General features: G+C 45.0%; 1 protein-coding gene across 1 annotated transcript in view; it reads left to right on the plus strand.

The window, feature by feature from the left end:
- Positions 1-22,885, plus strand: part of PPFIA4 (PPFI scaffold protein A4) — a 2,319,747-nt gene that overhangs the window by 1,095,237 nt on the left and 1,201,625 nt on the right. The window contains exons 17-18 of the mRNA XM_086923084.1: positions 1,079-1,242; positions 15,595-15,688. Coding sequence (XP_086779210.1) covers positions 1,079-1,242; positions 15,595-15,688 — 258 coding nt within the window. The remainder of the gene's footprint in view (positions 1-1,078; positions 1,243-15,594; positions 15,689-22,885) is intronic.

Genomic DNA, 22,885 nt, shown 5'->3' on the forward strand with positions numbered 1-22,885 from the left:
ACAACACAAACAATACGGTTTGTAACTTAACTTACCAGTCCAAAAACACTTTCCGACCCACTGGGATTTTAAAATTTGCTTACTTGCACTGGTTGGTTGGTGCAAATATTAGAGCAAAATTGCACTTGCCTTGGGCAATCTTACATAATTTGTTCCATGCTGTTTATGCATTCTGTACAGAGAGAGATAGTTTAGTTTCAAATTGTAGAACCAGAAGAATCAAGTCCCATTTTTAAGGCTCCTAAGTTCAACATACAACTTGTGATCTTAGGCAAATACTATATTCCTATACATATGAATGCTTAAATCCAGACTAAATACCAGTTGTAAGTTGTACATATTGAAAAACAAATTGGACCCTTCCGTTTAACATTTGATGATATGATATGGAATATGAAATACCTTACCCATGCATTTTAAATCCATGAGCAATCTACTCTCATTTAGAAAAGTTTTCAAAAGATTGCTGTTTGGCAATTGGTGAGCTCCCTGTCAATCTTTTATAACAGAGATAGCATCAAGACACCTCCAGGTATTTATGCAATTTAGAAATAATGATAACATTTAACATGACTGTGGGGAAATATACCTTGGTTGCTAACTCACACTTCATAGTAAGTGGACAGGTACTGGCTAGTCTAGACTTTGCTCTTTGTATTGTAATGCCCATCGATAGCTTGGATTTGATTCACCATAACGTATTGATGACCTATAGCTCTACATTCGCTGCCGAGGTATGCATAGCCCTGAGGGACAGGGACGGACTGGGAACGCAAAGCAGCCCTGGCAATTTTCTCGTACCAGCCCCTGGTGAAGCACTGCCTGGCCCCAGGAGGTGCTTGCTTGCTGCTTTTGTTACTGGGAGCAGATATTACAGCACTGCTGCAGAACCTTCTCCCACCGCTGCAAAACCGGCCCCCACTCTTCCGGCCTACCGGGGAAATGCCCAATGCCCAATTCGAGGGACCTCCAGTCCGGCCCTGGACAGGGATTGCACACTGTTTATATTCCTTAGTCGATTGGAATCCTCCCTTTGCAATTATTTATAAATAATTCACATTTTTCTCTCATTTCGTAGTTCAGCTGAAGATCAAACCAGTTACCCCAGCAGCACCAACGGCAGCCTGGACTCCTTACACAAGGGTCCAAAGAAAAAGGGCATCAAGTCATCCTTCGGCCGCTTGTTTGGAAAGAAAGAAAAAGGACGGCTTATGCAAATGAGTAAAGATGGCATGGGCCAAGGTATATGCTTGCATCTAATGTAGTTACTAAACTTTATATATAGTTCGACTTAGCTTATTTTTAATGTGATAGTAATCACCGATTTTAATGCAGTTGTGTTGTTTGAGACTTACAACCAATGTAAATGCATAGCTATCTCTGCACAGGTTCTTAAAGAAATACTTATAATAGGCAATAACTTTGTGGTCCGCGCCAAGCATTAAAAAGGTATAAAAATAAGAAACCTCAGAAAGTGTAGAAAATGTAAAAATAATGTTGCTGAGTAATTTCTAGGTCTGGTGCAGCCAGAGCTTGTTTCATTGATCAACAAAAAATACACAGAGATGAAGTTTCCCCTTCATCTACTGATCGCTTTCGGTGAGACTCCTTCAGCTATTGAGCTCTTAGGGTCAGTCCATTCCAACTATTTCATAAATAAAGTGTATGTAATTCCCATTTTTGATCAGACAAGAGGAGTATTTCTTGCTCACAGTAATGTCCCTGGCTATTAATTTAATTTGTTCAAGGCAAGTGAGTGCTTTCATTATTAGTGTGCATGAGGTGCAGAAACTACTCACATGAATAAAAAAAGTATTTTACCATCTTGGAAAGATAGCTTTCTTTACTAAACCAACATATTCTGCTTCACGAACATACTTACTTAAAGTGTTGATGTAAATAAGTATGTAAATGCACTGTAATATTTGTCGAGTTAACATCCAGAAAACAATTTTTTGCGAAAGAAATGCTACATCAAAAAACATAATGCGTTTACATACTTATATCATATTTCATGTAACCGTTTTGATAGTTTTGCAACTAATTTTCTTACCGCTGTTCTTGGCAGATTGAGGCTGAGAGAAGCTGTAAGAGTCGTCGGGGTTCTTACTTTGCCGTCTTTATGTAAAATACCTATAGTCATTTTGGGCAGAGGGGCAGGTACATCCGCCATACTACATCAATATGAGGGCAGCAACATACTGTATAGCTTTAGTCAATATGTTTTACACATATTGATTCTTTTAGGTTTTTAAAGCTTTTCGAAGAGGTAAAACGTTTAGCTTTAACATTTTCATCTGTGTTTTAGTTTGTGCTCATTGAAATAAGAGTCTCTTGAAATATGGCCCCATTGTTGCACACCGTAAGTATCTCTGATATGGGGGTCCGCACTGACCATCCTATTTCTATTTCGTGAAGGAGCAGCACAGTAGTTGTGGATTCGGGGTACTGGTAGGCTGAGAGGTCCTGTGTCTCAAGCCCCCACCTAAGTGCCCTGCCATTGCCTGTTTTTTTCATTTTCGTCTGCAATTGACCTCATTCGATGTGTAGCTGAAATCAGGAATGGCATGTTTATATAACTTTGTAAAGTTACTGATCTGAACACAGCATGCTTCCTAATTAGGTTAAGCCATAAATTAGGGAGATGACTGTAGCTAATGAAAGCCGTCATCCTTGAATTGTCAGATTACTCTGAATTTATTTTCCAGTATATGTTTTATTTGTGTAAGACTAGATCAGAAATATCTGTAGATGTTCAACAGATTGTTAGTATCTAAATGTGTGCAAATGAACATGAGTTGGAAGTATTTCTGTAAAGCAATGCGAAAGTTTTATTATATCTTACTTAACATGGATTCATTTGCAGTTTGTGAAGCTCTGATGTAAATAAAGAATCCTTTTACCGAAACAATATATACTTTGTGTGTTGCTGATAAAAGGTTTGCCACATTTGTTGATGGTATATGCAGTTTTTTAGAAGATAACTTTGGAAAAACGAGGTCTGGTATCCACGAAATGGACTGATGCATCAATAGAGACATTCTCTTTAGATGTACTGCTGACCAGCTTAGTAAAAAGAAGGAGCACTCTTCATACAAAGTAGTAGGATGTTATAAGAGCAACTTGATCAATTTCCGTCAGGTGATCCAGAATATTGAAATTATAAAAATCAACGTGTCCACTAAATAAAACATACCTGATCTTCACTTTAACTCCCTTTCTCCTGTTGTAACTCATGGCAGCGCATGCTCAGCCTAGATTCGGGGTTATCCTCTGAGAACAATTCTTGGCTGTGAGTGGAAACTGCAGCAATTGCCTTTCAGGTATTCTCATGGATGGATGATGTGAGGTGATCATCTTAGTTTTAAAGTTTCTGAAACAGTCACTACTGACTGATGCTTTCTATTACCAATGCCCACAAAATGTGTACTGGTGAATATCCTACAAGGTAAACATTTCAGATGGACGTCATTGACACCTGGCCGGCTTTCTCCATGAAGCAGAGTCAGATGGCATTGGAAAATGATTTAGGAAACGTCCATAACCTCTGTAAATCCGTAAGCAATAATGTTCATGTTGATCTCGGTAACCTGGTGCTAATCTAGGAATACAAAGCAGCTCTGCTGATTGAAGAGGCAAGCAATGGAAAAACGAACTTTCAGATACTTGCAAAAGATACAATAGTTCTTGAAGGACCTAAAGGTCCGAGGCAGTTCACTCTGGCTTTGGGTGTAAGCACGAAGAAGGACGATACCCACGTTCTAACTTTTTTGTATGTGTCCAAATGTAAAGAATGCCTTGCAGATATCTTGTAAATCTGTGCTGTGGAAAAAAGAGGTCCCCTGCTACAGATAGCTTTGTGACAGAGACATATCGATTTGAATTTAGACCATTAGGCAATAGGAAGGCAAGATAATGTTGGGAGATGAGACGAAAGATGAGAACGCCCACTCGGGCCCAGAATCAAGTAGGCAGCTACATTTTGGACCTCTGGCAGTCTTACAGGTAGGTATTTAGTACAAAGAGCATTGCAGTAATCCAGATGAGAGAATACAGTGGGTTGAGTCGCTGTTTTTTAAAAGTTTTTGATGAAGACGCTAATGACTTTTCTTCAATACGGTCAGCTAGAAAACACATGTAGTGGTAATTGTCAACAAACAACTATTTAAATTCAATTGAGCACTTGAGCTATTCCTTTTAATGTGGAGGATCACAATGTCAGATAGTTCTTCACATGGCTTTATATCAGGTGTCATTAAATTATTATAAGTACATTAAGAGGAACTTTTCATGTGGTTGTATATATTGGAAGTGCATTAACTTTGCGTTATTATAGGCAAATGCATATTAGGGGTAAGCCTTCTAATTAAACATTTGCCAATGGCGTCAAAGCTCAAATTTCACAGGAAAGAGGTTTTCAGTATGAATTATTAACCGAAATTCAAAAGACCGACTTCATTTGCAAGATATTTAGCTCACCTAAACAAATAAAAAACTTAAACGGATGGTTAACGCAGCTTTTCTTCTATCTTTTAGTGCTAATAAAACAATGCTCCCCCAATGGCAGTGGTGCTCTTAGAGCACTAATCAGTATATCTGACAGGGTCACTCTTCCAGGCCCAGCTTTGATGTACGCATCTACCAATAAATCTTTCTGTAATAAATTGGAGAATTAGTTGAGGGAAATGAGAATTTATCTCAAACGATAATTCTAACCCAAATCAGGGTGAAACACCAAAGTCACTAAATAAACCTATTCTTACCACTCTGGTAGCTTGGCACAAAGCAGTCGGCCCTAACCTAGAGTCGATGAGTGAAGTATTTATGCAGCACTTAAACAGTAATAAAGTGAAAACTCAAGACAAATAAAATCCTAAATCAAGTTAGAAACATAGCATAGAATATATTTTAATAAGCACCAACAATTACAAAATGCCAACTGCTGGTATCTGGTTGCAGTAGACCAGGTCAACATCAGGTTTTGGGTTTAGGGACCAGGTTCATCACAATGGAAAGTGTACCTTCTGACTCAGAAACTTTTATGGAGAAAAAGTGGTAGTTGACATGTTGTCAGTGTGGCAAGTTGCAACCTGGATCCAAAGCAGAGCTCAATAATATTGTGTTGATAAAGACTGTGGTAATCGACAAAGCTGGGAAAGGTCCAAAAAGTCCAAAGTCTGTGACAACAAAGGATTAATCTTCGATGGGTTTCTGCTTGGCATCAGTTCGTGGTGAAACCCTCTAGTTTCGGACTTAATACTTTTCAGGAAGACAGATCTCTTTCAGCAGGACAAACCAGCAAGATGAAGCCCCCTGGGATTCGATGTTTATGACGGCTGTGACTTCAATGGCGGTCCAATTGTCTGATAATTCTTCAGGCAGAAAGTTGGCTACAAGTACCTAAGTCCCATATCTTTGAGTTTTGTAAGAGGAGCGGCACAGTGTAACACCAGCCAATAGTCCAGGGCCTCGGGGTCACCAATTGGGATTTAGGCCTCGCTCCAACAGGTCAGAGCTCCCTGCCTACCCTGAGATGGAGCTATAATAATGGGTGAACTCTGTCTGTGGTTACTTCAAACCATCTGGGGCAGATTCCCCTCCTACTAGGTTTGGAGCCAAACTCACCAGCAAGACAAAAAGGAGGTTTGCCTGGATGTGAGCTATACCAGCTAGTAACTGGGCAGGCATCCTTGTAGCTCAGAAAGAGGCTGGGCACAGCCCTCCAGGCCATCCTGCTCATGGAAGAAGAAACCTCTACACACCTAAGCCCTTTGTCCACTGTTTGAAAGCAATGGACGTCTCACTACAAGGGAGCCATCAGCAATAAGGTGACACAGGTAGAAAATCTCTTTTCTGCTTAGGCAGGAAAATGGCAACTTTCCAAAAGATTAATTTTCAAACTACTGGTATAAAATCCATTTTGACCCTTACAATAGATTTCAAATTACTAAAAAATAAGTCCTTAAACCATTTTCTAGCTGTCCCTGAACTGAAAGTAAGTACTAGAAGTTGTTATGGTGGGACCCAGTATTTTCCTATGACAATGGCAGTCTAGCCACAGTGAAAAATGACTTTGGGAGTTTTTCATTGTCAGGGCATGTAAAACATTAAATATGAATACCATAAGTTTTAAATGCCATGTGCCCTGCCCAATGGGCATTTAGGGACGACCTTAGGGTTGATTTACAAGGATTAAAAAGGATGGCACACCAAGGTCCCAGGGGCATGCCTGCAGACATGTTTTACATTCTTGCTTTAGTGGGTGGCCCAATGAGTACTGCAGCTCACTAGTAGCAGTTAAGTTAACTCCATGGCTGCTATGCATTTTCCCCCGCTGTGCTGAAGTACCAAAATACCCATTGTTCATGACGAGCTGGGCTCGTCATGAGTGTACGAGGAGGCTACACCATGACGAGCCCAGCTCGTCATGAGTGTGGAAGGGGTTAAAGGCCCTGGATACATGTAGTACCACACACAGGGTCTTAGAAGTAGATTAAAGGTTCCAATTAGAAATATGAATATTTAACTAGGTTTAAAAGGGAGACCACAAACACTTTACCACTGGTTACCAGAACAAATTGTGCAGAGTCCTATGGTCAACAAAAACGGTTTCAGCAAAAGAAGGAAAACAATCTAGGGGAATACCAACCAAAAGATCATAATTTTGAACACTTTCCCACTGTGTCTCAATAAATATTGTAAAAACAGATTCCTGTCAGCAGAAAATAACATACCTTAGTCATACATTGTGCTTTACTTTTTTATATATGTCTTGTTAAGCATACTCTATAGTTTCTATAGCGTCAGTGTGCTACAAAAGAAACATTATGTGATGTTCCTATGTACTCTCTAAGTGGCTAAGGGTGTGCCCAGATGTAGGTCCCTTGCTTGCTTCAACTCTGGATTCAAGCCAGCCTGGCTGATGAGGTCTGATACCCCCCAACACCCGTCCCAGAATCCTTCTGTACGGTCCAGGGCGGACCTGGCTTTGCAGTTCGGGCCGGCCTGCTCCCACGGTGAGCAGGGTCAAGACTGATTTGCATATAGCTGGGTCCAACTGGGATGACAAAGGATTAAACACAGACCTGTGACTGGAGGTGAGTATTTGAAAAGTTTCAATACGCCGTCCATCATTTTATTTTGTAATGGTACAAAACAAACATATGCATGTTTTTAATTTTCTTTAAATACTGTTTGCATTGAGAATTTGATTCAAAATACATTTTCTTGCATGAAAGTAAAAGCACAATTTAAATATTAGCAAATTATTTTAAACAAAACACATTTCACATAACATTAGCAGACATTTTTGCAGTCTCCTGCAAACAATGGATTCTAAATAGATGAAACACAAATGCTCCCACTCTTTCTTAGGAGTACTAAAATCAATTAATAAATCATGTAATATAAAAAATCCATAATGCATACATATAAAATATGATCCTACATTGCCATGTTAGGGTTAAGGTAGCATTTATAAACAACTTTGCTGGTGTATGATGCCACCAGAATCCTTCAATGGAAACATAGGCCCATGTTACACAGTTACCTGTATATATTCTAGATAGCTGAATAATAATGTAAACAGCATTGCACTCCATCAAAACCAATGTTTATCTCAATGTTAAAGTTACGTATTTCTTTACCAGGCTTAAGTGAAGTGCCCAATTGCCTTCAAAATAACAAATTAGGGTTAAACTCATAGCAATGGAAGATATACTTCCGTGATATTAATAACATTTCATCACAATGCAAACGAAATAGATCAATAAGGTTCAAAATTGCATAATTATATATAGTTAGTTAGGATGTGATTGCACACAATCACTTAATGGTGAAAATGTTTCTGTTTCCTTTGAAAAATGAAAAGCGATGGTACAGATTACGTTTGTAATGTAAATATGTAAACAAGTATCTTATCATTCATCCAAACTCAAGACAATAGAAGTGGTCAATAATTCCAATATAAGCTATGGTGATATGTGAGGTCTGGAATAATAAACAGTAATTATGTTTGTCTGGTAAATGTAAACATATAATGAAGTATAGTACACCCATCGGCTACCAACACTTCAACCAGGAAGTGTTAACAGCAACTTTGAGACTCAGACTCAGCTGAGTCCCAAAAAGAAAAGTGAAAATTGTTGGCGGAGTCCCCCAGAGACCCTGCCATGGCAAAAAAAGGACTTTAAAAAAATATATTTTTGGCTAAAATCACAGTGAAAATGAAAAATAAAACAAAAAAACAAGAATGGTTTCCAGCGCTTGTTTAGTTTTTCATCCCCTGGAATGGCCAGGTCCCTGGGGTAAGCGTTAACATAGAAAAAGAGGAGGGGTCTGCATGCAAGGCCAGGTGAAGCCCCTGGGGCCACCACCTCCCCTGGGTTTATTTGTAAATTTAATTGGAGGTAGGCTATCCCAGCGAGGCCTTCAAAGGCGCCAGGGACCTCCCTTCAGTTTTTAAAATTGCTTCTTTGACCGCCACCTCCTTGGAGCATAAAAATAGTAATGGGGGCAGTGCAGCCCCACACCTTTGTTGTTTTCGGACCCGGGGACCACCACCTCCCTAGGGTTGGCCCTTTGTAAACTAAAGGAGGGAGGCCATGCAAACTCCCTCCTGGAGCCATTAATGGTACTGAGGACCATGACTCTCCAGGGCTGGTTCGCTATCTCCCGAGGTGCCCACACTTGGGAGATAGCAGTTTGCTTTCGCTTGGCGGGAACTTTGCCAGCTCTCATCAAGTAAGAACAAACTGTTAATCCACTCCAAGTGGGGGGGAGCAGGAAAACATCTCCAGCCCCCTGGGAGCTGACTTTTCATCTGTTTTCCTGTGCACTAGTAAACGTGTTGGAAAACAAATGAAAACATTGCTCTCACACACAGGGAGCAGAGTTTTTTGATGCTCCCTGCATGCCGGAGCAATGCTGGCTCCTGCTGGAGGCGGGTAGTTGGCAGGGACTGTGGGGGCATTGAGGCTTCCCCCGCGGGCCCCAGTGCTGTGCACTGGGTGTCCTGAGTGGGCTCCAGAGCACCCAGCATCAAGAGGCAGGACTCCAGGTGTTGGGCTACCCGGGCCTGGGGAGGGCCCAGCTTGGCGCCCACTCCACTTTACTTCATATAGGGAAGAGGAAGTGTTAGACCTGACATCATTGGCTTGAGTCTCTCCTCCATTTTTTCTGTTTGCCTCCACTGTTTTACGATGTTTTTGCTGGTATACGCTTTGGGCGCCGTGCCACTGCTGATCAGTGCCATAGCGCAAGTGCTCCCGATGTTAAATTGATGTATCTATTGTATCCATGTTTGGCTTATTTGGTTTACTGTCAGTCCCTAGTCTAGCGCACCAGGAGTGCCGGGGCTTGTAAATTCAAATGCCGCTCGTGGGCTTGCAGCACGTGTTGTGCCACCCACAGGAGCGGCCTCGTAAAAGAATGTCTACGGGTCGGTCATTGCGAGACCCACGTGCAGCCTAGTGCTGTCACGCAGGCTGCGCAAGTATACCTACTTGCCAGCCCCTCAAACCTTCCCTTGACTTCATGTTAGTCACCCCTACGGTAGGCCCACGGGCAGGGTGCATTGTAAGTATAAGGTAGGACACGCCTGACCAAGTTGGCATGTCCTAATAGTGAATTACAGCCATCTTCGTTCTTCACTATTGCGAGGTAGCCTGCTCTCCATTAGTTAGAATGGGCCGCCGGGATTATTAATGCTATGATCCTAGCTGGCTCGGGGAGCATGGTGCAATGTCGAGTTTGGTATCCCTGAACTCGGGGTTTAATTACGCATCCGTTGGTGTGGATGGTTTTTGGACTCTGGGTTTGAAAATAGCACTTTTAGAAAGTGTCTATTTTCTTGTCTAACCATATCTGGTTTCTGCTGGTCTTGCGTGTGTGTGACAGGAGCTGGGTGGCTCCACAGGTCTGGATGAGTCAGTGTGGGATGAGTGGGACATTTGCGTTGAGAGTAGGGGGAGAGTAGTTGTTGATAGCCTGCCCTGCCTGGTACAATGCTGGCTCCACCTCCTGCCAAGCGACTGATGGCTCTGTGCCTGCCATGGACCATCCTAGCCCCACCTCCTGCCAGGAGGCCGATAGCTCTGCTCCTGCCAGTGTCAATACTGGCTCCACCTCCTGCTGGGCGTCTGAGGACCCAGCCCTGCTCAGTGAATAGGCCAGGTGCCTCTGCCTGGCTCCACCCACAACAGACCCAGGATGTTGGGAAATTCCCCTGCATGGACAAAGGGATCAAAGCCGAAAAGGGGTATAAGAGAAGGACCCCTGAACCAAGAATTTAGATCACTTCTGACAAGGAACCCTGTAACCAAGGACAAGAGGCCTGCTGATCTGAGGACTTGCCTACCCCTTCTGCCAGTGTGCTGTTTATTGGGGGGAATCCTGCAGTGCTTCTTTATTTTTGCCAAGGAACCAGGAGAGAGGAACTGTGTGTGTACTCTCACGCTTGCTAAGAAAATCTCCAAGGACTGGAAGAGTGCCAGTCTCCTGCTGAAGTCACAGGGCTAAAGGACTTCATCTGCTTAAAAGTGCTGTTTGCTGGAACCTGTGAATCCAGCACCTCTGAAAGAGCCGGCAACCTCGACGCCGACGGACGTCGCCGAATCCAGCTCGACATAGTGGGTAACGGCCCCAGTGTCCCGCTTCCTCGACGACCGGCCGCCGGGCCCGACCGACGCCAGCAGCAACGCCAGTGAGTGGGAGGACGGCTCCAGCTCCAAGGGACCTCGTGTCTGCACCGCTGCTGATCGCATCACCCTCGTGCCCTCTCGACGCCGTGAGCGCTGCTCACTCTGTGCAACCGCATCATCGACAACGACGCCTGCTGAGGCCTGATCGACACCGAAGACGCGACGCCGGATTGCTCGACGCCGCTGATCATCGTGTGCTTCATTTTCCAAAGGTACTGTGTTGTTGGGGGTCCGTGTGACTCCGGGCTCGACGTAGCGCTCCTCGCGGTCAACGCCGAACCTTTGGATTAACTTTGCCTCGACGTCGTGTAGCCCCCGTGTGGGTTACCCTGTTGCTAAGAACTGTGTTTCCAAGAAGAAGATTTGCTTTGATTCTAAAGACTTTTGTGCTAAAGAAGAAACTACCTTTGAACTATCCTTTTTCCCTTCCCAGAGTATTTATTAAGATTGTGTACATTTTTGTCGTTATTTGGTCTTGTGCTAAGCCTTATATAAAAATACTTATTTTTATAATACTACTGTGTCGTGTCCATTTGTAGTGTATTCACTTTATTACTGTATGTGGTCATAAATGCTTAACACACAGCCTCTGAGATAAGCCTGTCTGCTCTGCCAAGCTACCAAGGGGGTGAGCCGGGGTTATCGAAGGGTGTGATCCCCTTGCCCTGACTAGAAAAGGTGGGTCCCTATTTGTCAGAAGTGTATACCTCTGCCAACTGGAGACAGCTGGTTCTAACAGGAAGTACCCCTGTTTGGTGGAAATTCACCTCTTTGCAGTCTTGTCATCTTCGATTGATGAGGATTCATATTTTCTCAGGTTTGTGGATAAAGACGCTCAACGAACAATCACTTGCTGAAATTAGATGCATACAAGGTCACTGGAATCATTATCTTGTGGTCTTTTACACAGCTGTAGTGTAGATTGACATTTACCCAACGGGGTAGCACTTACTAATTAATCAGTAGAAAGTGTGAACACTTATTGGAAAAAATGAGGTTCTGTTATGGTCCTGATGCTCATTTCCCAGAAATTAAACCTCAATGGGAAGCACTTACAAATATAAACACAGCAAGTGCAACAGTTGAAGCTCCTGTAATGAACAAATTACCCTAACTTCTTGGGCTTGGCAAAGCAAGTGTGTTTCCTCTTGTCTTCCACGTTGAAGAACAATCTGAATCCTTAGTTCAGGTGAATGTATTGTTGATCTATTGGAGCACAATCTGATCTGCAGTGACTGTGATGAGTGGCTTCTTTCTTGTCTTGACAGCAAAGGCCATGGTGCTCCCTTTTATTTGCAAGTATGCAATGCTCAAAAATCATCCCCAAGGTCCGCCCGTTAGGCCTCACCCCGTTTTCCTTATTAGTATGCAAAGGTCATCCTTCCTTTTCCCACGTTGATGGGCAGACTACCAGAAGGCCTCTGAGTTTTTTCTCCTGATGATTTTAGTGACATGTTCTTGATACAGAGGAATTTTGAGGACATCTCCACCAAACAAACTTTTTCATATGGTTAGGATGAGGTATCCTTTTTTGGTGGAGATTCCCCTCTTAAAGTATTCCAGTTGGGTAGACATTTTGTGCAAAACTGTGGATTTTTATTAGGTACGCACACCCTTTTCTCTTCATATCTTACTGAAACACTCCATTTGTATATATCACACTCTTTCCGCTTCAGCACCCTCTTTTCTTTCTCTCCTGTGCATACTTCCTTGCATCTCCTTCACCACCCTATCACACAGACACACTGCACTCACACACCTCCTAGCACTGCATTTGCTTCACCTTTTGCCATTTTAGTATTTCAACAGCTGTGTACCTCCTTCACACCCTTTCACATAAAAGCTCAGTTACAGTTGGCACCATTGCTCTGTGCTCCCTACAGTGAGGCCACAGATTGGATGAGAATATATAATGTGAACCCCTTTATCACCCACTGATGAGCGCTGGCTTCAGCTTCAACTCCGCAGCTCTCAATCATGGCCCATTACAAACACCCACCACAACCTAAACTCACAGGCAGGAAAAGGAGACTCTTTTGACACTCTGGACTATACATTACTAATATATAACATGAAAAAACTACAAAAACACATCATCATGGTAAAATAAACACTCTTAGCGAATGCAAGATATGTAATGTCAGAGATGGAAACAGGGACAACATCACAGTTCCCTGGCTGAGAAGACCTTGTCTTTTATCAGCTGTGGATGTTGTCCAGTGGCGTGGTAAAAGTGGGATTTGGGGCGGTACAGTTACGAATAGGCTACTGGTCCCACCTGATCCTTCCACAGCCCACAGTGATTCTACTATTCAATGGACTTTTGTAGGGTGAAATATCTGCCGACAGCATGTTGGCATTGATGTTTGTGAATTGAATTTTAAACGGAATAATTGAATAGGACAGCATTTTTCGAAATGCTTAACATGTTCATAGTTGCCACGTGCCCTCATGTTTCGTGCAGCAACTTCAGCCAGTTCTGGTATTCTGGCATCTGTTCTCTGTTTGCCATTGCAAGTGTGGTAGTAGCAATCCAAGCCGCTTAAATGTATTTCGTTCATGCCGGGTCTTCTGTTTACAATGCATATTTGATTCCACATTCATTATATATATTATGAAAAAGTAACATGTAACATTGTTTTTTGACTATTCTTTAAATTCACCACAAATCAAGTGATTCCCAATGAAATGCTTGTCTGTTGCACTGTTTTACAGTACATATGTAGTCTGTGGTAAATTGAAGGACAATAGTAATATGATTGCTAGAGTATTTGCCCTTGAGCCACTTTGAAATTCTTCAGTTTGCTTGCAGTATTCAACATTTTGTAGAATATATCCTGCATCCATACCCCCAAACTCCTCTAGAAAACGTTCAGATGGCTTCCACTCAACATCCGTCAAACTATCACCCAAGCACTACCAGCAAGCTGGACTACGGTAATACACTTTAGGCTGGAATGTTCGCACAACTCAGTAAGAGACACCAGGTTATTCAGAAAGCAGTGGCCAGACTCACACTCAACCTCGCACACCCCACCCACATATTCTGATACCAAAAAGACCTCCATTGGCTCCCCATTTGAAACTACTCACAGGTATACACAAAGCACTGCACAACTAAGGACCCACTTTCCTGAACAGATGAATCAGCTTCCAAACCCCAACCAGAAACCTTCGCTCTGCCAGCCTAATGCACGTCCATGTTCCCCGCATAACGAAGCCAGAGCCAGTGGCCGCATATTCTCGTACCTTTAACTACTCTTCATCCTGCACTCCTCTTGCACATTGGAGCTGCAAGCTCAGTTCTAGAATTCCCCCAAAAATCTGAAAATCTGTCTCTTTCAGCGGGCCCCAGGCGTGGCCGGACTGGAAACCGAAGCCGGCCCTGGCAAACAGCTCGGCTAGCCCCCTGGGTGGGTTGGGAATGCTAGTTATAAGCATCGCGCCTGTCTCACCGCTGCAGCTTTTGTTACAGTGGGCCAATATTGCAGCCATGCTGCAAAACCGGCCCCTGGTAACAAAAAACGGCCTCCCATGGGTCCAAAACCGGCCCCCTCCCTGGCAGCCCACCAGGGAAATGCCTGGTGCCCACCACGCCGGTGCGGCCCTGACCCCAGGAAGCACAGAACACCCTTTTCCAGGCCCTAGGATACCCTCCTGAATGACATGTGCCCATTACAAATACAAACCACGTGAGCCATAATGAAAATAATGTACGTAAGGGGAGGCATTGCAAGGTTTGAGGCCACTGCCGAGTGGGGGTAGCAATTATGCGCAGACGTGGTCACATTCCTGGACCTTTAACAATGCACTCTTAAAAACGGATAAATTCCCTTGCAGCGTTAGTGTGAGAATAGCAGTGCCGTGTTTGAAACCTTTGGTTCGCTTAATGCTTTCCTCATTCTCGGACTCGTGCCATTAGTCCTTTTCAATGACACGAGGAATAATAAGGCCTATCAGAACTGTGTCTGAACATTTAAAAGATTCCTAAGGTGCATACAGCTTTGTCTCTTCTCCGTATTGCCTTTATGTAAAACCACATTCAAATGTGAACAAACATCACTGATTACTTCACCTATTACCTGCGATTGTGCTTGTAAGCCAGAAATGTCCACAAAGCCGTCTTTAGCTCTAAAGTTGCTAATGTGGAAATTCCACTATAATGGTATAATTGTGTTTTTGCAAATGCGTATTTTTTCACGTGCACTTTGCTAATCCTGATTCTGAGAATTAGCATTGTGAATTTGTAGGTGAAAAGACTATATTTTTTGTACTTCAGATAATTAACGTTTGCAATATAGTTTGCTAATCAGACGATTACTTTCTGATGTAACATAGATACTTTTAAAAACAGTCTCTAGCGGTCTCAACACTGTTGCAAGTTTTAAGCAAAATGTCTTCACTCACTTAGAGAGATGTGTTTCTTTTTTACCATGCACACTAACGTTAAGACCCCCTTCGTGTATGAGATGGTTTAAAAAGTTGACGCAGCGCATGCACTACAGGCTCTACCCCTGCGGAAGGATTTACAGAGGAAAGCAGTTCAAAGTTGGAGGAATTAAACATCAATAGGATATAAACCATCTTCTGATAAAAGGCACAGCACAGGTCGAAACACAGCTGAAACTGCCTTATTTTGAGACGCAAAGAGACTACTAAGTATCTTTGTATATTTGCTTTAGAATTTTCTATCAAGAAAATACTTACTACATAAGATATGAATATGAAAAAAGGTTATGTTCTTCTTGCAGCCTTGGCTTTTTACCTTAAGTGCAGACATGATCCTGAGCATTTGCGTGCCAAAAATGGGTTTGCTTTGTTGCATACCTCTTATTTATTAAACGTGTTTTGCTATCTTCCCAGTTTTCATTAACTATAACAAACTCTTTTCCAGCCTTTATCACAGACGCAGAATTGACCATTCATGAAACCGTAGGTCTCGGCAAACTGGGCACTCAGGCAGAGAAGGACCGACGGCTAAAAAAAAAGTGAGTAAATCCGATATTCAATTAAAATATATATTTTCGAATGTTCTACTTCAAGACATACTATGTGTTAGAAATGGGGCTTCTGGTTGGATAAGGCTTGCGCCAAAGTCAGGCAGAAACCACCATTCTACGTCAGGGCAAGGAAGTCACCCGCCAAGATAACCCTTGCTCACCCCCTTGGTAGTTTGGCACGAGCAGTCAGGCTTATCTCGGAGGCAAGGTGTAAAGCGTTTGCGCGCGCACCCAGCAGCAACACCCAAGGCCCACCACAAAGGAAACTCCACACAAGGTTATATATAAAAATAGCCTTTGTATTGTACAGAACACATTAGATAATAAATACCCACTTTACAGAGTGCCACTGGCACGGGCAGAATTTACAGGGGATCATATACACAGGACAGGGCCACCTGGACCACTGTCAGGAATATGCACTTTTTAGAACTAGCACTTGGTAGAATTAGCACTTTGTAGGAATAACACTTAGAACATAGAACACTGGTAGCACAAAATAGCAAATGTAGCACACAACCAGTAACCACTGGTGAAAGGTAAGTACTACCTACGCAACCCTAGCCACCTTAGGAAAATATGCAGGGAATCATGAACCCACTAGTATGACCTATATTAGGAAAAACAACCTCCTAACCATCACATACATTCAGAGGTATAAAACATTACACATGATGCAGGAATCACATTTAGGCAGGTAAATCACAATTGTGCAAAAATCGCATAGGGTCAGAGCACGTACCCCACGCAAGGGTCCAACAACAGAACTGTCCCTAGGCCAATTTGGCCTCTCAGGGGCTAAGACGCCCTGTGTGGAGAAGTGTGGCTCAATGATTAGAGCGGCAGACCCTGATGCAGAGGTCTAGCCCGGGACCAGGGTTCAATTCCCCGCCTCGGCGGGTCTTGGGCTCAAAATTCCACGTACCTGATAATTCTCGACTCGGTGCCTATTCCAATCATGGAGTCCCACTCTGCAACTCTGGGCAATAGCTTGCTTAGTCTCCACAACGGCCCCCACAACGCTAAGGGTGCCTGGCCTCCACCTTGGGGGTGCCCAGGAGTGGACGCCTCACAGGGAAAGCCAGGATGGGTTCCACAGCGGTATTCGCACAAGCGCCTTGAGACACTTGCGGGTGAGTAGTGCACTATAATGTTTGTGTCCACAATGTCAGGGCTGGGCTGCACAGGCAGCCAAAGTAGATTGTGCAAGAGTTCCTGGATGCCTAAACGAAGCAGCTGCCCACTAAGTGCTGGGCAGCCGGGGATCTCTTCTGGGGTCTTAGAGAGAACCAATGGGACCAGAACAACATGGGAGCCTCTGGGTTCTGAATAAAACAAAATGCCCCCAAATCAGCGCTGGAGCCCGCAGGCTCTAAGTACACAAATGCCCCCGCACTCGTGGAGCCCTACAGGCTCTCTGCATTCAACAATGCCCCAGGAGCCTTCTAGGCTCTAATTAACAAAATGCTCCACACTTAGGAGTCCCGCTCGGGGGACTCAGCTCAACAAATGCCCCCCTGAGCCTCTCGTGGGCTCCGAGTAAATTGCCACGTCGTTGGAGCCTCTCGGGCTCTATGGACGCAAATGCCCCAAACTAACGTTGGAGCGGCCCACTGCCTTCCGGGGCCGCTCAAGGAATCTGCCCGGGCCCCCACGGGGCCTTTAAAGATCAATGCTGCCAATGTGCCCTGATGGCTCCTCTGACTACCATGGCCCCCGGAGCTTCCCCCTGGCCCGTCAACACTCACCGGGCTCAGTTGCGGGTAGGCTCCGACGTCGCGGCGGCTCTTGGGCTGCAGTGTTCTCCTTCGTGCTCCTGGCTGCACTCCGGGACTCTCCGGTGAAGGACACAGGCAGGGCTCACACCGCCGGTGCGGGAGCCCTGCTTCCTTGTCTCCTCCGCCGGCCGCGCTCTGATTGGGCGGCCCGCACAGCTTCTGGGTCGCCCCTAAGCCCCGCCCATGTCCCAACGCAGGTTGCCTGGCTTCCTGCTATAAGCCAGGCCGCGGCGGTGATCCTTTTCCTGGTAATGAGGGGTAGGCTTCCTCGCGATGCAATGTACAAGAATACACGGGCACAAGGTCCTTGCGGGGTGGGCACCCGCTAGGGACATAAACCGGCAAAATTACGGGGTAGGCTCTCGCACCGATTATAAGCACAAAGGGGCAGAAGACGGCTCCAAATGCGGGCGAAATGCAGGGTGGGCACCTGCTCTGAAGTGGCCAAAACAGGGGGGATCCCCACGCCGGGGAATCCCTTGATTTAGGGATTGCAGCACTGGGCTGCAGATGAGAATAGCAGTGCTCCTGGGCAGGGAAATCCCGCGCTGCCCAGGCGCTTTGGGGACAAAGTTTCCCAGGCAAAAAGAAGTCCAGCAAGGTCCTTAGCCAGGCAGGGGGGCAAAGGCTGGGCCCAGGATCCAGCTCACAGGGCCCTGCAGGCAGGCAGTCCCATTGGCGGTCCTCCTGGTGCCCAGCAGCAGCAACCCCCCTCAAGAAAGGATCCAGGAAGAGAACAACATTCATGGGGACACAGCCCCTTTTTATACACATAACTCCTTTGTCTTTAGGTGCAGGGTGGGGGAAAAACAAGTCAAAGCTGGTTTTGGAGCGCTCTGATGTGCTCAGCCGCTCTCTCCATTCACTGGCCAGGCTAGGGACACTAGACGCACCTCAGGGGGCGGAGCCAGCATTGTGTGGGGAAAGCCCAGCCCTATTCAGGTCCCAGGTGCACCTCTCCCTCACATTAACATGCAGATCTCCCATTCACCACTGGGGCAGACCCATCCTGACTCCTGGAGCCTGGCACACCAGCCAGCTCCAGCCAATCACAAGCCAGCACATTCACTGCACAGGTACACCAACTTCTAGAAGTGGCACTTCCACACTAGGTACATTAACGCCGCACACATCATCGCGCAGCATTGAATCACATGAGTCAGCACATACCAAACTCGTGTCTGCACACCCCACGCATCAGGAACTACCAGGGACACATACATTCCCCATGCATTCCTATGGGAGGGCAAGCCAACCTCACTGCACGCACGCAATTTACCCTGGGACACAGTGGTAAAGTGCGTAGAAGCCAAAAATCACTAACACCATGTCACCTATCAAAAGCAAAAAGTTTCGGGGTGAACCTGCCAGAAGGGCCAAGTCCAACACTATGGTTCCTCCTTAAATATCACGTTGAGACTAGAGACCAGAATATTGTGGTAGTGTTGAAACACAAAGTTTTCTGGATACTCTTCGTTTTGTTGCTATCTTGTAAAAGATTTTTTTTACTACAAAATACTATTGACTGTGAAAACCTCAAGGGTATCAATGACCTAGCTGTGTTTTGTTATCCTTTCCTCATGTTATGCCATATTTGGTATACATGCCTATTTAGATTAGCAGTGCACACTGGTAGTTTATCTTTTTGTACACGCATTCATTTTCTTAGCTGGCTATATCAAGATTAATATTTCTTTAATAACTACAATGTTGAATGAAAAAAGACAGTTACTTAAGCAAGGACAATAGTGTGCTTTGTCTGGATGAACAATAGGCAGACATTCGCTGAACAACATCATATACAACTGCAATGGTGAAAAGACTCGATCCAAACATGAGGTCAACTAGGTTTTGGGCATTCTCTTTATAAACTTGTCAATGCCACAGTACGCTTTTCCTACCAGCTGCAGATAGGCAAATGGTCGTTGTTGGAACCAGCACTGTCTGGTTGGCCGAAGGGATGCCACAGGTAAAGTGTTTTTGGAACGAGAACAATATGTAAACCAACACCGTCAACCCGTGTCATGAAGCACAGGCAGCTCACAGACTCTCACTACCATGTATTCACACTCACTTTGCATTGCTAGTCTAGGCAACAGGTACCAGCCCGACCCGACACTCTAATGCAGTGCCACTGATACCAAACAGGTGAATAGGTAGCACTCTGCTCACCCTGTGGCTCCAAGTATCCTGCCACCCTCCAATTCACCCCCACTATACTAGACACCCCCGATGGAAGTTCACCAGCCCCTCTCTTTGGACACAAGGCCACTCATGGCTCAAGTCACACCTTGTCTGGATCCCCAGTGGCAGGTGGGGATAGACAATAGGCATAAACAAGAGGTAGACGTAAGCAAACGGGGTCTTGGTGCCACTCTAGAATTTCACCAACAAGTTGTGAAGCAGAAACTGGCTAATAGCAACAATTTGTTACAAACAGGGGTCCACCATGGTCTTCTGGCACCAGCCCAGTTCTGCGAAGCCAAGGGTCACAAAGTCTCTTGACCTGCTCCTGAGCCTTCTCAGAAGCATCCCTCTGGCCTAGTCAATTCCTCTCACTCCTACAAAGTCTTTGGAAGGACCAGTTGGGTAGACGGCAGTTGGTCCACCATGATGAAGCCAATAAGGGAACAAGCAGGGAACAGGGAACAACACAATGGGGAGCCTCTTGGCTTGAGGAGGCATCTAATCTGGTACTCATTGATCCTGGTTATGCCCTAGCATTCCGGGCACAGGCTCTGGTTCACGAAGAGATGAGTTGCACCAGACACTCCAGGTAACACAAAGTAGAGTTAAATTACACATCTCACTCGAAATGAGGCACTGTGTCAGGTAAACCTTTATCAGTTACACCAGACAATTCTGGTTACACACAAGGGTGCAAGCTCAGCAATGCCTCACGAGGTAGAATGAGACTCTGCAATAGATGCGTCCCCCAGCTCCGAAGGGTTGCAACCTGTGAATCAGACACCGCACGCGATGACAATGCAGTCGGCATGACGTATGGGAGAAATGCAGCATAGTCAATCAATCAGGCCACTTTGGATCCTGTAACCGGTGAATGCACTCACCACCAACAAGACGCTTATGCGTGCTGAGGTCCCTGCAGTACAAGAACTATTTCGCTGTAGATGCGGTCAACTTCTTGAGCTCCATACTAGGAAGTCTGGTCTCCAGGCACGATTCTATAGTTTCAAGCCCACAACGCAATGTCCAGCTTCCAACAGGCGATGTGGGCACTTAGAGGGCAACACTCACCAGATGTCACCATTAGTTGGTCTGGGCCCCTCGTAGGAGATCTTTGATATCGCTGAGACCCCCCCAGAGAACAGGAGATTAGCCAACTGGTCCTTGGGAGCCCACTTCAGGGTGTCACACATCAGCAGGTCATCGGCCCAGGCAAGCCACTATTCAAGAAGGCACGCGGTCCTTTCCACGGGGAGTTATCCTCCAGCTCGTCCATCATGGGGTTCCCCAGGGCTTGGCTTTGAGCCCAACATTATTCGATATCTATGTTCAACCCCTGGCGGAAGTTGCAGAAAGCATGGGTTTTTCAATGGTCTCCTATGCTGACAACACTCAACTTGTCATTTGGCTATCCAATACCTCTGATCAACACATCACCAAATTTCAAAATGACATGATGGCTATTGTGGAATGGGTGACAGACAACTGTTGGGGCAGAATGCAAGTAAATCAGAGATCCTCCTCGTAGGCAGGGATACACATCTTTGGAGTGACCAGTGGTGGCCTACTGCGCTGAGAGTCTCTCCCACCCCTAAGGATACTTTAAAAAACCTGGGCGTGTGGTTAGACAGTGCCCTTACCTTCCCGGCACAGACAAAATTAGTGGCGGGCAGCTGCTTTGGAATATTATCGGTCTGAAACCGCTGCTCAGAATCTTTGACTTTCAAACATGCTAAGTTATCATCCAGTCTACTATCCTTTATAGACTGGACTACTGCAACTCTCTGTATCTAGGTAACAATAAGGCAGGATTCAATAGTCTACAGAGGGTGCAAAACGCCACTGCCTGTACCCTCTTTGCCCTCCCAAGGTCTTTCCCCACGTCTAAATACATACATAAACTACACTGGCTCCCGGTGGAAAAAAATAATTAAATTAAAATCTCTGTTCATTGCCCACAGAATTTTCCATGTCCAAGCCCCTTCCATTCTAGCTAATCCTCTCATCCCCTATGTACGTGCCCTCCGCTCCTTGCACCTACATCTGATATGCACCCCCTGTGTCAGAAGAGCCTGGGCAGGTGGTCGCTCATTCCGGGTTTTGGCTGCATCTCTTTGGAATGCTCATCCGAGTACTATCAGGAACCTACAAGATCATAAGGTTTTTAGGAAGGAAGTTAAGACCTGGCTCTTCCCTTGATTGTTTCCTCTGGTACCGTCTCACCTTTTCGGTCATTACCTGCGGATTTAGCACTGGGACACCCCGTCGCAGGGGCAGCCATGCGCTTTACAAATCCGATGACATAACATAACATAAGCTAAACCACGTTGAAGTAGAAGACTTGGTATTTCACTTTATAAATCCTTTAGTGCCCATGGACAGTCCTGTAGATCCTGTTGTATTATCAGGTCATACGTTAGGGCACAGGGGAGGTTTGCACAAGCGTGCAAAAGAGAGTTCACTCTTTGTGTGACTGCTGAAACATTGCTTTATCCTCTCATGCTGCGTCTGGACTGTTACCAAGGATTGGCACCATAGCGGTGCTGATTGCCACAGGTGGGCGTGTACCAGCCTCAGGGACATCTTAAGGATTTCGGGGGCCCAGGGCAAATTGTGTATTGGGGCCCCTGTTCGGAACAGTTTTGAATATATGATCCAGTTTCAGGTCCTTCATGTCCTCTTTGGCCAGGTCACTGACAGAAAAGCCACACGCATCCAAATTCTAAAGTTGTTACATCTAATATTCACAGATAGTGATGCATGTTTTCAATATTGTAACACAGCAGCAAACTAATATTACTACAAATAATCTCTGTGACACCCTCCATGTCTCATAGAGGAGTTCCTGTTTTGATCTAAGAAACTTTATTTATGGATGTTGCATGAAACATAAACGCAACATTTCTCTGAAAAATGTCTATAATAGACTTTCACACACCACTCACATCAAAAATAAATTAAAGAGCAACAGTATTTAAAACCATCTGTTGAAGAATCATTCAAGGTCATCACAGCAAGTCTCTGCAGAACAGATTTGGCACTATCAGGGGGCCCCTGAAAGGCTGGCCCCTGGGCCAGAGCCCACTTAGCCCATGAGTTAAAACTTCTCTGACCAGCCTCAAGCAGGCGGCAAGGGAGGTTTCATGCTACTGATTTGCATATGGCTGGGTCTAAACTGGAGTGGCATGGTGAGCAAAAGAGCAATGGATTTAACCCAGAT

The sequence above is a fragment of the Lissotriton vulgaris genome, chromosome 5 (assembly GCF_964263255.1).
Source record: "Lissotriton vulgaris chromosome 5, aLisVul1.2, whole genome shotgun sequence".
NCBI classification, from domain to species: Eukaryota; Metazoa; Chordata; class Amphibia; order Caudata; family Salamandridae; genus Lissotriton; species Lissotriton vulgaris.